This window comes from Microtus oregoni, unplaced genomic scaffold (genome assembly GCF_018167655.1).
Source record: "Microtus oregoni isolate MIOR12 unplaced genomic scaffold, Mior012 000003F_ref0000135, whole genome shotgun sequence".
Classification (NCBI taxonomy): domain Eukaryota; kingdom Metazoa; phylum Chordata; class Mammalia; order Rodentia; family Cricetidae; genus Microtus; species Microtus oregoni.
This window is the reverse complement of record NW_024543062.1, coordinates 62,404,040-62,415,822: the sequence shown is the minus strand read 5'-3', so window position 1 is coordinate 62,415,822 and position 11,783 is coordinate 62,404,040. Positions and strand designations below refer to the sequence as shown.

Sequence of the window (11,783 nt, the reverse complement as noted above, 5' to 3'; positions counted from 1 at the left end):
GTACAGTGTCTGGACTGGATAAGCAGGATACAAGAAACAAGACTGTCAAATCTTGCCAAGACAGGGTAAGACAGTTCTGAAAATTTTTCCTGCTTCGGAAAAATGGTCTCTCAGTTATGCTAGGCCTTAGCCAAAGTTGGTTGTTTCAACATTGCAAATGAGACTTTGGGTGATTGCTCAGGTAGCCAATTGTCTCTGTCATATACCACACATTTTGGAAGCTGCTTGATTGTACTGCCTGCCTACTCAAGTTATATTATCTCCCTTCTCAGCTCTTTGATGGGGTTGAAGATTAGATAGTCGTAGTTACCATCCTCTTATGATCTAGCCAAGCCATTTCCTATACAAGACTCAAACTCCTTAGGACAGAATGTTTATTAAAACATTTAGCATATGTTCCTTGTTTAATATTGTTTATGCTGGTTGTAATCTTAATTTTATACTTGATATCTGTTCCTAGTGTGTATAGATTTGTATTGGGTTTAGAACTCTCTTATTTAGATAAAAGGGGAGGTGATGGGGAATCTCTTTCAGCCAATGACCTTTGAAAGGCTGTACTAGGTTGGAGTGTGACCTTTTGGGTTCCCAGAACACTGCTGGCCTGCCCAGCTCTCACTCTCTTGTTTTCATGTTCCATACCTTGAGGTTGGACTTCTCATTCCTGTTCTGTGAGTTTTCCCCTTACAATAAAAAATAATAATTGGAACCTTTTGGAGCTATCTTAGGATTATTTGACTTGTATCTCCCCCCACCCCTTTATGCGTTCAGCTACAATACCTGAAACTGGAGTTGCAGGCAGTTGTCAGCCACCATGTGGGTGCTGGATGTCAAACCTAGGTCCTCTGGAAGAGCAGCCTATGTTCTTAACCACTGAGTCAACTCCTCAGTCCCTCTTCTGTGGCCATAGAATAGCTGCTGTGAGCATCTCTCAATATTTCCAAAAAATGTAGTTATTTCCAATTCTTTTGAGATTTATTTTTACGTGTGTGGGTGTTTTGCCTGCATGAATGTCTTTGTACTGTGTGTGTGCAATACCTGCAGGGACCATAAGAGGGCATTGGCTCTCCTTGGAACTGGGGAACTGAACCTAGGTCCTAGCAGTAAGTTGTTGGGGGTTGGGCTATTAGACTAATTAGCAGCTGAACTCTCTCTCTTACTGCCCAAGCTGCTTTGAGCAAAAGGACTGTCGGTCTAACAGCTACCCAGACTACCCTTAAGCCAACACAAGCCATCCTGAATACTCCACAGGTGCCTTGCGATGACTATGCACAAGACAGCAGCTGAGAGGCGGAGCCTCAGCGTGGGTCAGACTTGCGCAATCACAAACCTGGAAGAACCATTTCTAACTTGGCCACAGGGGGCACACTTATCCAGTGGAGGGTCTACTATGACCGAGGGAAGCTCATGATTGGTCCCAAACACAAGCCTCAAAGACTGATTAGTGCTACACGCCAAGCTGTGACTGGCCAAATGAATGGCTGTGGCTGATCTAATCCATCCCCAGATATGTAAGCAGACTCCTTAAAACTCGCCTAGTGCACTGACTGAGAGACATTGCTGTGTCACCTATCCTGATAAAGCAATTTGTGGGAAATAAAACATCATCTGGAGGGAGGCCCCTTAAGACTCAAAAAGTCCTTAAATTGAAAGGTCCCTTCAAGAAGGAGCCTGGAGGCTCATATGAGACTCAGGAAGTATACAGACTTCACTGTCTGGGAAAATTAAAACTCACAAGATTCAAGATAGAGAAGAAGCAAACTGAGCAGGGTGGTGGTGGCCCACGCCTTTAATCTCAGCACTTGTGAGTTTGAGGCCAGCCTGGTCTACAGAGCGAGTTCCAGGACAGCTAGGGCCACACTGTTTTGGAAAACTAAGAGAGAGAGAGAGAGAGAGAGAGAGAGAGAGAGAGAGAGAGAAATAGGAGAAGAGGAAGAGGAAGGAAGAAGAGGAGGAGGAGGAGGAGGAGGAGGAGGAGGAGGAAGACCACCACCACAGGTGGAGATGGGAAGTGGAGCTGCCTGGTAGACACTGACCCAACAAGCTAGCTGGGCTGTCCTCAGAGCGCTCAGGGTTGCAGCTTTCCTGAGTTGTCTCTCACGATGGGGTGGGCTTTCCAATGGGGCAGCTGCCTTTGAGAAACCCTGTTCCTGTAAATGACCCCAATAAACCTATTGGCTTACCAAGGTGGATTCTGGTGTGATCATTACTTTGGTCTGTCATCTGTCCCTACAACACCTGGTACTGTGCATAGATGAAACAGACACCAATTCCAAGTGGTCTTTCCTTGCCTACTCAGAAGTACAGGCCACACTGGATATGAGGAAGCAGCATGGTGACCATGAAGATGGCAGCAGTGTGTCAATGGTGGAGGCAGTATGACTTTAAGGAGTACCAGATACATTCACCCTTAGACAGGGGCTTGATCCCAGAGGCTTTGCACCAGACTGATCTTTTGGGTCATAAGCACCACCTATGGCTTAAAACTGAAGATCCACACCTTACCTGGGCAGCACGGTGGAGCAAACCCTGCTGACAGGGGCAAGGGAGAGCTCGTCCTGTCCTGAGAACTTGCACATGGGAGGTGGGAGACCTGGCCCTGCCTCCCATCTACCCTCCCGCATCCCCTGCCCCTCACTGCCAGAGGCAAGTGGGAGAGCTGACCCTGACAGGTCATAGAAGAGCAGATCTGTCCCTGCTCATCACCAGCTGCAGCACTGGGGAGAGCGGGCCCTGCACCTCACCTGGGCAACACAATAGAGCTGGCCCTGATAGTATAGGTGTGGGAGAACTGATCCTGAGGGTGGGAAAGCGGGAGAACCTGTCCCACTCCTTGCTCATCCACTGCTGCAGGGGTGAACTAGCTGGGGCATGCAGGAGAGCTCACCCTGGTGGTGAGGACAGGAGAAAACTGGTAGGCAACCACCCAGGCCCAGAAACAGAGCTATGTGTTGGCTCATCCCAACATCCACCCATCTGTGATCTGCGGGAGCATGTGAAGGGACCGGTCCTGCAGACCCAAAGTTGCAGGATCTCTGTGACATGGGACAACAACATGGCATACAGGAGGGGTCCCAGTGAGGGCCTAATATTGAGAGTGTAGCAGAAACCAAAGGCCTCGAACCAGGCTATTGATTCTGCAATGAACTCTGCAAGTGAAGCTGTGTGGACTAAAGGGGTTTACTGTGTGGCTCACTGTGTCACACTGCAGTTTCCACGATGAGAGTTTTCTCTTTCTTTTTTCCTTTTCTTTTAAATTTTTTTTTGTTTTTATCCTGCCAGGGGAGGTTGCAAAGGCAGAGGGCAGATACAAAGGGATGGGGAGATGAGAAATGGGATAGAGATGCATGACATGAAATCCACAAAGAGTCAAAAGTTAAATTAGGAAAAACAGCAGTGTCCACCAGGGGACTCGGGACACTGCCCAGTGCTGTGTGAGCCAACATCATCTGGCACTGCCCCCAAGTCCCAGGCTTCCAGCTACAGCTGCTGAACAGCTTGTCCACATCTGGTAGCCTCAGAGGCAGCCTTAGTGGCTAGCAGCTGTTTCTGATACCAGCCACTAGGCTTGGCAACAACTAGCTTACTTACCACGAGAACCTGGTTCTGGAGCTCGGTGCCCTGGCTTCACAGCCAAAAAAATGCCCACTTGATTGAGAAGGAAGGGTTAGGGAAGACCTTGACAGGACTGCTTGACAGCTGAAGCTATGCTTGTCTGCAGAGGTCTAGGACCCATCAGGTAGTTCTGGTATGGCAATGTGGCCTGGGACCGCCTGCTGGTCCACCCACAGAGCCAATCTGCTCAAAGGCATCCCACCTCGGGGATGTCCAGGTCTGAGTGACCCTAGCTACACTGAGGCCCAGTTACTGAATGACCACCTAGGTATCTGGCTTCCAAATGCTGTCCTAAGGAAGGCGTGCACTGAGTTATCCATCCTGCTGGCAGCCATGGACAACTGAAGGAGTGGCTGAAAGTCCAGCAGTGACCAAGAAAAGAAAAGGAGGACAGAAGAGAGATGACAAAAAAAGCAGGGAGCTGACTGAAGCTGTAAGGAGCCCGAGAGGCGAGCCTGCGGGCTCCGGCCACAGGAGTCCCAGAGAGCTGTGAAGTCTTTGAGTTGTAACACCGGCTGCTGCCCAGGGCAGAGGAGACACAAGCTAAGCTTCTAGAGGCCGGCCTCAGAAGCGTTTTCCTCCTGTCTACCCGGGGTTTCTCTCCAGGCAGTGCAGAAAGTCGCTAGCTTGTGGATGACAACAGAATCTTCTGCGGCTCATTCGTCTGAGTAAGATCCTATTTACTTGTTTTCAATAATATTTCATATTTTAAGTTCTAGACTTTATGATTTATGTCTTAAGTCTAATAAGACTTAGCAGAGTTTGTGCTCCTTGCAGTATATACAGTATATACAGTATGTCATTTTTAAAAATTTTATGTCACACACTAGAATCACCTGTGAAGCAGGACCCTCGATTGAAGAACCGCCTCCATCGGTTGGCCCTTGGGCTTGTCTGTGGGATGTTTTCTTGGTTAATGGTTGAGGCATGAGGGCTCAACACAGTGTGGGCAGTACCACCCCATGCAGAAGGTTCTGGGTTAAATAAGAAAGCAGCTGAGCAACCCAGTGAGTGGCACTCCTCCATGGGCCCTGCCTCAGTTCCTGCCTCCAGGTTCCTGCTTGAGTTCCTGCCCTGACTTCCTTCAATAATGGGTTGCGATGGGGAAAGTTAAGCCAGACTGTTTCCTCCCCAGGTTGGCTTTGGTCTGTAGTAATAAGAGCGGCAGGGCTGCATCCCCAGCACCCCAACTGCCTGCTAGCTTATGCCCCAAAATAATTACACGGACACTGTATTCTTTTAAACACTGCTTGGCCCATTATATCTAGCCTCTTCTTGGCTAACTCTCGCACCTGGACTAGCCCATTTCTAATAAAGTGTGTAGCACCGAGGTGCGCTTACCGGGAAGATTCTAGCCTACGTCCATCCTGGGCCGGAGCTTGATCGCATCTGCCTCAGAGAGCAGAGCTATGGCGTCTGCCCGGGAGAGGGGAGCATGGCGTCTCTGAGCTCACTTCCTCTTCCTCCCAGCATTCTGTTCTGTTTACTCCTCCCACCTATGTTTTAACCTATGAGGGCCAGCCAAGCAGTTTCTTTATTTTTTTAACCAATGACCTTCCTCCATCATTTCCCCTTTTTCTGTTTAAACAAAAAAAAGGAAGGCTTTAACTTTAACATAGCAAAATTACATATAACAAAACAGTTATCAAGTAAAAATTCCAATATTTACATTTATTTTATCTTTATCATAACTAAGGAAAACTATAACTATAACTAACTATTCTTCAACTCCATCAAAGACTCCAGAAAGATACAATATTACCTAAGCAAACAAGAAATAAGCAACTTTCAAACTCTAGAAATGACAGAGACATCTCGCTGCCTGTACAGTCACCCAAAGTTCCTCTGTACCGTTGGGGCATCCATCTTCAGCCTACAGGCCCATAGTATCCAGCAGACATTTCCATGAAGCAGGAAATTTCAAAGGCAGTTCAGTTACTATCTGCTATGTCCGGCAAAATGTCTTGCAGACTCTGTCATGAATCAGGAACCCCGAAAGATCATCTCACCTTTAGGCAAGTTCAGCAGTCCTCTCTCTGCGGGTTCTTTGTGTCCAGTTTATGCAATAGTCCAGGTAAGAGCAGTTTCTTGCCCAAATGGCTATCAAACTCCATAAGGAGCCTCTTCGATGCCCATCTTCCTCTTGAAGTAGCTGGTGCTGCCAGGAGCAGACGTGTCTCATAGCAAGAGAAAGCAAACTAAGACAGGGGACAGCATCTCACTATGTGGCCCAGGCTGGCCTAGAACTCCTGGGCTCCTGAGATCTCCTGCCTCAGCCTCCCATGTAGCTGAGACCGTATGCACACCGCACACACCTGGTTAGTATAGCTTTTAAAAATTATGCTTTTCTTGGGCTGGAGAGATGGCTCAGCGGTCAAGAGCACTGCCTGCTCTTCCAAAGGTCCTGAATTCAATTTCCAGCAACCATATGGTGGCTCATAACCACCTGTAATGAGGTCTGGTGCCCTCTTCTGGCCTGCAGGCATACAAGCAGACAGAATACTGTATAAATAATAAATAAATAAATAATTTTTAAAAAAATATGCTTTTCTCATCAGCAAATTAATGCACAGTTTGTAGAAATCTTTAAATTTTGAAAAAAGTAAAATCAGAAAAATTTAGAGTCCCAGTCACCAATGAAGTAGTACATGCTGGTGTGTTTCCCTCTCGTGAAGTTAGGAAAATACAGGGACAGCAAATCTGTCCTTTTTGATTACCATTAAAAACAATAAGTGTCTTGGGGCTGGAGCCATGGCTTAGGGGTTAAGAGCACTTGTTGCTCTTGCGAAGGGCCCAGGCTTGGTTCCCAGCAGCCACACAGTGGCTCACAGTCATCTGTAACACCAGTTCTAGAGGATCTGATGCCCTCTTCTGATTTTCACTGGCACTAGGCATCACGTGATACACATACACGCTCAAGCAAACACTGACACATATAAAATAAGTAAGTTGGGCTGGAGAGATGGCACAGAGGTTAAGAGCACTGACTGCTCTTCCAGAGGTCCTGAGTTCAATTCCCAGCAATCACATGGTGGCTCACAGCCATCTGTAATGAGATCTGGTGCCCTCTTCTGGCATTCAAGCATATATGGAAGGAATGTTGTATACATAATAAATAAATCTTAAAAAAAAACACAAGAAGGCAAACATACACACAAAAAATAAAAATAAAAAAAATAAAGTAAGTAACTTTAAAGGAAACTTCAATTAAGTGTCTTCTACAACAATCTGGGTGTTACTGTTTTAGATTATCCCTTCATCTCTAAGAGGCAGTATTTCTGTTTATTAAGCTAGTCCCCATTATTGTTCATTTGTATAGAGTCGCTTTAGCAGCCATAAGAATTGCCACAGTACCTCTTCCTGTGCTGGCTGGAGTCGAGTCCTCACACTTGCCTGGCTTGCTCTGTCTCTGACCTCCAGCCCAGCTATCCTTACCTCTTAATGGCTGAGGTAACCTTTCCGTGGCTGCTCCACCCCAACAGTGACTAAAAGGTGACCTGTGGCTTTTCCTCCTCCTCCAGCACCACGTGATGGCTTACCTCTGCAGCTGCCCTGTTCTCAGAGATTTTGAGGGTCAAACGATTCCTGGTCAATAAACAGCTTTGTAGCTTCTGCCTCCAGCCTGAAACATTCCCTCCTGGAGGGATGGGAGTGAAGGCCCATAAAACTCCAAGACAATTCCAATAACTCGCAGGAAATCTATAAGGCTGGTGAGGCCCCTCTCTGAGCTCAGAGCAAGCAGTAAGCAACTTGGGGGGAGAGGAGCCTCTCTGAGGGAGCTACCTTAGCTCTCTAGGAGCCTCCTGGGCACAGCTTTCCCGAGCACTGGCCCCTGCTCTAGAAAGGAACCTTCACTCTTTCACCCGCAATAATCACAATAAACTCGTAGGGTTGCCAAGCTAGACTGGATTCCTACACTTGTTTATTTTTCTTCAGTCTGTCCCCTGTCCCCTCTCTGGGGCAAGCGGACACTTATTTCCATCTTCCCAGGAAAAGTCACCGAGCCCCAACAGAAAACGGAAAAATCCTCCTCTTCCCCAAATGGTTCTGATGAAAACCAGAGACAAAGTCAGTGGAGAAGAGCCCCGTCTGAGGCTGAGGGGTTGCAGCAGAGGAGGAACAGATTTGTGCTCTATCAAGGTCACTGTCTTTGCGATGCCAAACTGGAAATGTCACCACTGTCTGGATAGCTGCACACATTTTATTAAGAATATAATTTTCTCTTTGTTTCACGTTCTGCACTAGCAAGTGGACTGGTATAAGAATGTGAAGCCTCTTTGTTTTGGGGGAAAAGAGGGCAGGAACAAAACAACAGAGGAAGGAGGGAGGGAGCAGACCCGGGCAGTTTCCTTGACAGAAGAGCGCTCTAATGTGTTAGCACCTTTAATGATGGCTTACTTAACTTACAGGCGGTCGCGAACCTAGCATGCTGCCTGGTTCTGCCCTTGCTCCTCCACCTAGATGAACCCAGACACAGCCCAGGAGAGCCAGTATAGGGCGGGGGCGTGCGAGGCGGGAGCGGGGACATTTGGGGCAGTGGGAGGGGCTGCTTGGCTGTAGCTAAGGCCCTTCTGCTTTGCTCCTAAAGGGTTTTAACGCAAGAGCGGCTTCTTTTCCACAGTTATGTAGACAAACAACACAATGATGAAAATGCCAAAGATGGCCAGCTTCAAGCTCCATGGGAAGCTGTTCTCAGGGTTCTGGCATGGAAAGCTGCTCTCCAGGCTCGGGTTCCCCTGGCAGCAGTCCTCTTCGGTGACACAGCCATCCTCCACCCTTGGGTTTGGTCTCGCGACATGCCTGTGGAAACATTGCAGGGGCTCCTAGGACTGTAATCAGCTGCTTCCTGATCTCCTCTTAGGGTAAATGTGTGCGATCCGGTGACCCACAGGAGCATCCCTAGACACACTGAAAACCTGCGCTAATGTCCCTATCCCATGTCAGCCCACTGGGGGGCTCTCAGTAGTGGAGAGCATTTCCTTCCACTTTTACTGGAATAACCAGTCTGGCTCCAGGAACGTAGGGTCTCTGGGTCCCTTGATGAGAAGCTGCAGACATGATGGGGAGTCATAACAGGTCCTGTCCTGTCTCACACAAACCCAGCACCCCCGTCCTGGGTGGACATGGAAGTGCTTTTCCATCTTCCTTTAAATTCACATTTAAATTAACAGGAGGGTTCAGAGCTGGGTACCTGCTGTGCTACCTGTGTGCCTTTTGACCTTAAGTTCCCGCTACTCTAATCCTGCAAGGCCAGTTAAAGTTTCCTCAGAAGTTAGAGACTGTTAGCCAGGGAAGGCAGATGGGTCAGAAGTTCAAAGTCATCCTTAGCTAAAAGGCAAATTCAGTGCAACCTGTTATACATGTGACCATGTCCTAAACACCCCCCCCCCCGAAAATAGTTATGGAATTTTCTAGAACATTAGGGGGACTGTTGTGTGGCTGAGTCATTGGTATTTAGAGATTGAACTCGGGGTGCCATGCTCTCTCACTGAACCCCACACCTTAGACCCCACTTGAGGGTAATTAACATTTTTTGTCTTTGGTTTTGTTTTTGGAGACAGGGTTTCTCTGTAGCTTTGGAGCCCATCCTGGAATGAGCTCAGTAGACCTCGAGGCTGGCCTCGAACTCACAAAGATCTGTCTGTCTCTGCCTCCTGAGTACCACCACCCACCGGCTTATAGTATACCTTTTGTCAGAGTCATGTCCCTTTTAAAATACTAGCTCTTATCCAGCTTCCAAAACACAAAGAGCGGAGCTGGAGAGATGGCTCAGAGGTTAAGAGCACTAGCTGTTCTTTCAGAAGTCCTGAGTTCAATTCCCAGCAACCACATGATGGCTCACAACCATCTGTAATGAGATTTGGTGTCCTCTTCTGGCCTGCAGACATAACACTGTATACATAATAAATAAATAAATCTTTAAAAAAAGAAACACAAAGCCAGGCGGTGGTGGCGCACGCCTTTAATCCCAGCACTTGGGAGGCAGAAGCAGGCGGATCTCTGTGAGTTCGAGACCAGCCTGGTCTACAAGAGCTAGTTCCAGGACAGGCTCCAAAACCACAGAGAAACCCTGCCTCGAAAAAAAAAAAAACACACAAAGAGCAACAAATCTCCCCCGATGACTCCAAATGAGGACTTGGGTTCTGGCCTGGGTTCCTTGAGGCTTTTGACATCCTGTCGACACCCCCCTCCCCAACACCTGTTTTCCTAGCTCCAAATATGGATGAGGAGATACAGACTTTGGCTTTGAAATTATGTAGTATCAAATCCATCTTCTCAGCAGGTCCTCTTCAGGTTCAGACCCTTCACAGACATCTGAAGGATGGATCCCACCCCCAATAACGTCTAGGCCTTTTTATGCTACCAAAGGTTTACCTGCCACTGGAAATGCAGTTTAGGGTAGAATTCTTGGCTGGCATGCCCAAGGCCCAAGGCCACGGGAATATCAAGCCTTACCTGACCACCTTTGTGGGCTTCTGGCTCAGGTAGTAGATGTCTAGGATTCTTCTATTACTAGAAGCATCTCGTCTCTGATATAAAAAGAAAATGCCCACAACAGATTATTTGCAATGCCTTGTAACTTGACTTTTATCCTGGGGGAAAGAATTAGTCTGAAAACTGGCCTAAGTTTTAGGCACACCGGGGAGTTTAGTACTTAAGTCTGTTTTTCCTCTCTGGCCAGCCAAAGCACCCAGTGCCATGAAGAGATATTTGACTTTAGTGACTCACAGGAGGACTGTCAACACCTGGGTGGCTAGAGATATGTGTTGAAAACGAGTTCTGTTACTAAAGCATTAACTCACTTTCTGTCTTTTTTTTTTAAACTAATTTGTAGTGGCTTGGAAATTGTTTTATTTTTCTTTCTTCCACTTTAAAAAAAAAAAAACAAGCAGAGGGGCTGGAGAGATGGCTCAGAGGTTAAGAGCACTGGCTGCTCTTTCAGAGGTCCTGCGTTCAATTCACAGCAACCACCTGGTGGCTCACAACCATCTGTACTGAGATCTGGCACCCTCCTCTGGCGTGTGGGCATACATCGAGGCAAAATGTTGTATACATAATAAATAAATAAATCTTTTAAAAAAAACACTAAAACAAACAGCTGGGTGGTGGTGGTGCATGCCTTTAATCCCAACACTCGGGAGGCAGAGGCAGGCAAATCTCTGTGAGTTTGAGGCCAGCCTGGTCTACAAAGTGAGTTTCAGGACAAGATCCAAAGTTACAGAAAAATTCTGTCTCAAAAAAACAAAAACAAAACCACAAAAGCATGTGTCATTTCCATGTAAATCATATAGTTATTGAAATAAATGTCTATGAACAAGTACTAGAAAACAATGTAATACATAAACCCTTTCTCTTTAAAGAAACGTGTTTTATTCTTTTCAAAGACTTATTATTTCTCTTTGAATGTGTGTGCCGATGTGTCTGTATGTCTGGCATGTGTGTACAGGTGCCCAGGGAAGTCTGAAGAGGGTGGTAGATCCTCTGGAGCTGGAGTTATAGGTGGTTGTGAGCTGCCAGACATAGGGTTCTAGGTATTGAACTCAGGTCCTCTGCAAGAGCAGGGTACACTTTTAAATGTTAAGCCATCTTTCTGGCCCCTGTCTTTTCTTATTTTATTTAAAAAAAAATAAAAACAAAAAAATTGGGGGGTCTGGAGAGATGGCTCAGCAGTTAGGAGCGTGTACTGCTCCTTGAGAGGGTTAGGATTCTAGCACCTACGTGAGGTATAGGTAAACTCACACAAGCATGCACACGTGCACACACACACACAAATAAAAGTAAGTAAAAAGTAAATCTTTTTAAAAGTTAAAAATACATCTTTTATAGCATTATATTTGGGGTGTTTGTGCAGCGTAAATTCCTGTATTTCTATGTTTGGACACATGTGTAGAGATGCACACGGAAACACGTGCCAGAGGTTGATGCTACAGGGGGCTGTCTTCAGCTGCCTTCCTCAGTAGCCCTCCACCTTGTATACTGAGACGCAGTCTCTCACTTGAACCCACAGCTCACTGATTCAGCTAGTCAGCTAGCCGGCTTTACTCCAGGGATCATGGGTCTCTGCTTCTCAAGAGCTGAGGTTTCAGGTCCATGCCACCACACCCTCCAGTGTTTACTATTTACGTGGGTCCTGGAGATCCGATGTTTGGGCCTCACTCTTGTGTTGCAAG

General features: G+C 46.9%; 1 protein-coding gene across 1 annotated transcript in view; it reads right to left on the bottom strand.

Annotated features, from left to right (window-relative positions):
* Positions 1–7,999: 7,999 nt before the first annotated feature.
* The window catches only part of Lemd1 (LEM domain containing 1), a 63,851-nt gene continuing 60,067 nt past the window's right edge, over positions 8,000–11,783 (bottom strand). The window contains exons 5-6 of the mRNA XM_041649060.1: positions 10,069–10,142; positions 8,000–8,412 (exon numbers count right to left, since the gene is read on the bottom strand). Of these exons, the coding sequence (XP_041504994.1) occupies positions 8,205–8,412; positions 10,069–10,142 (282 nt within the window). The 3' untranslated portion in view covers positions 8,000–8,204. The remainder of the gene's footprint in view (positions 8,413–10,068; positions 10,143–11,783) is intronic.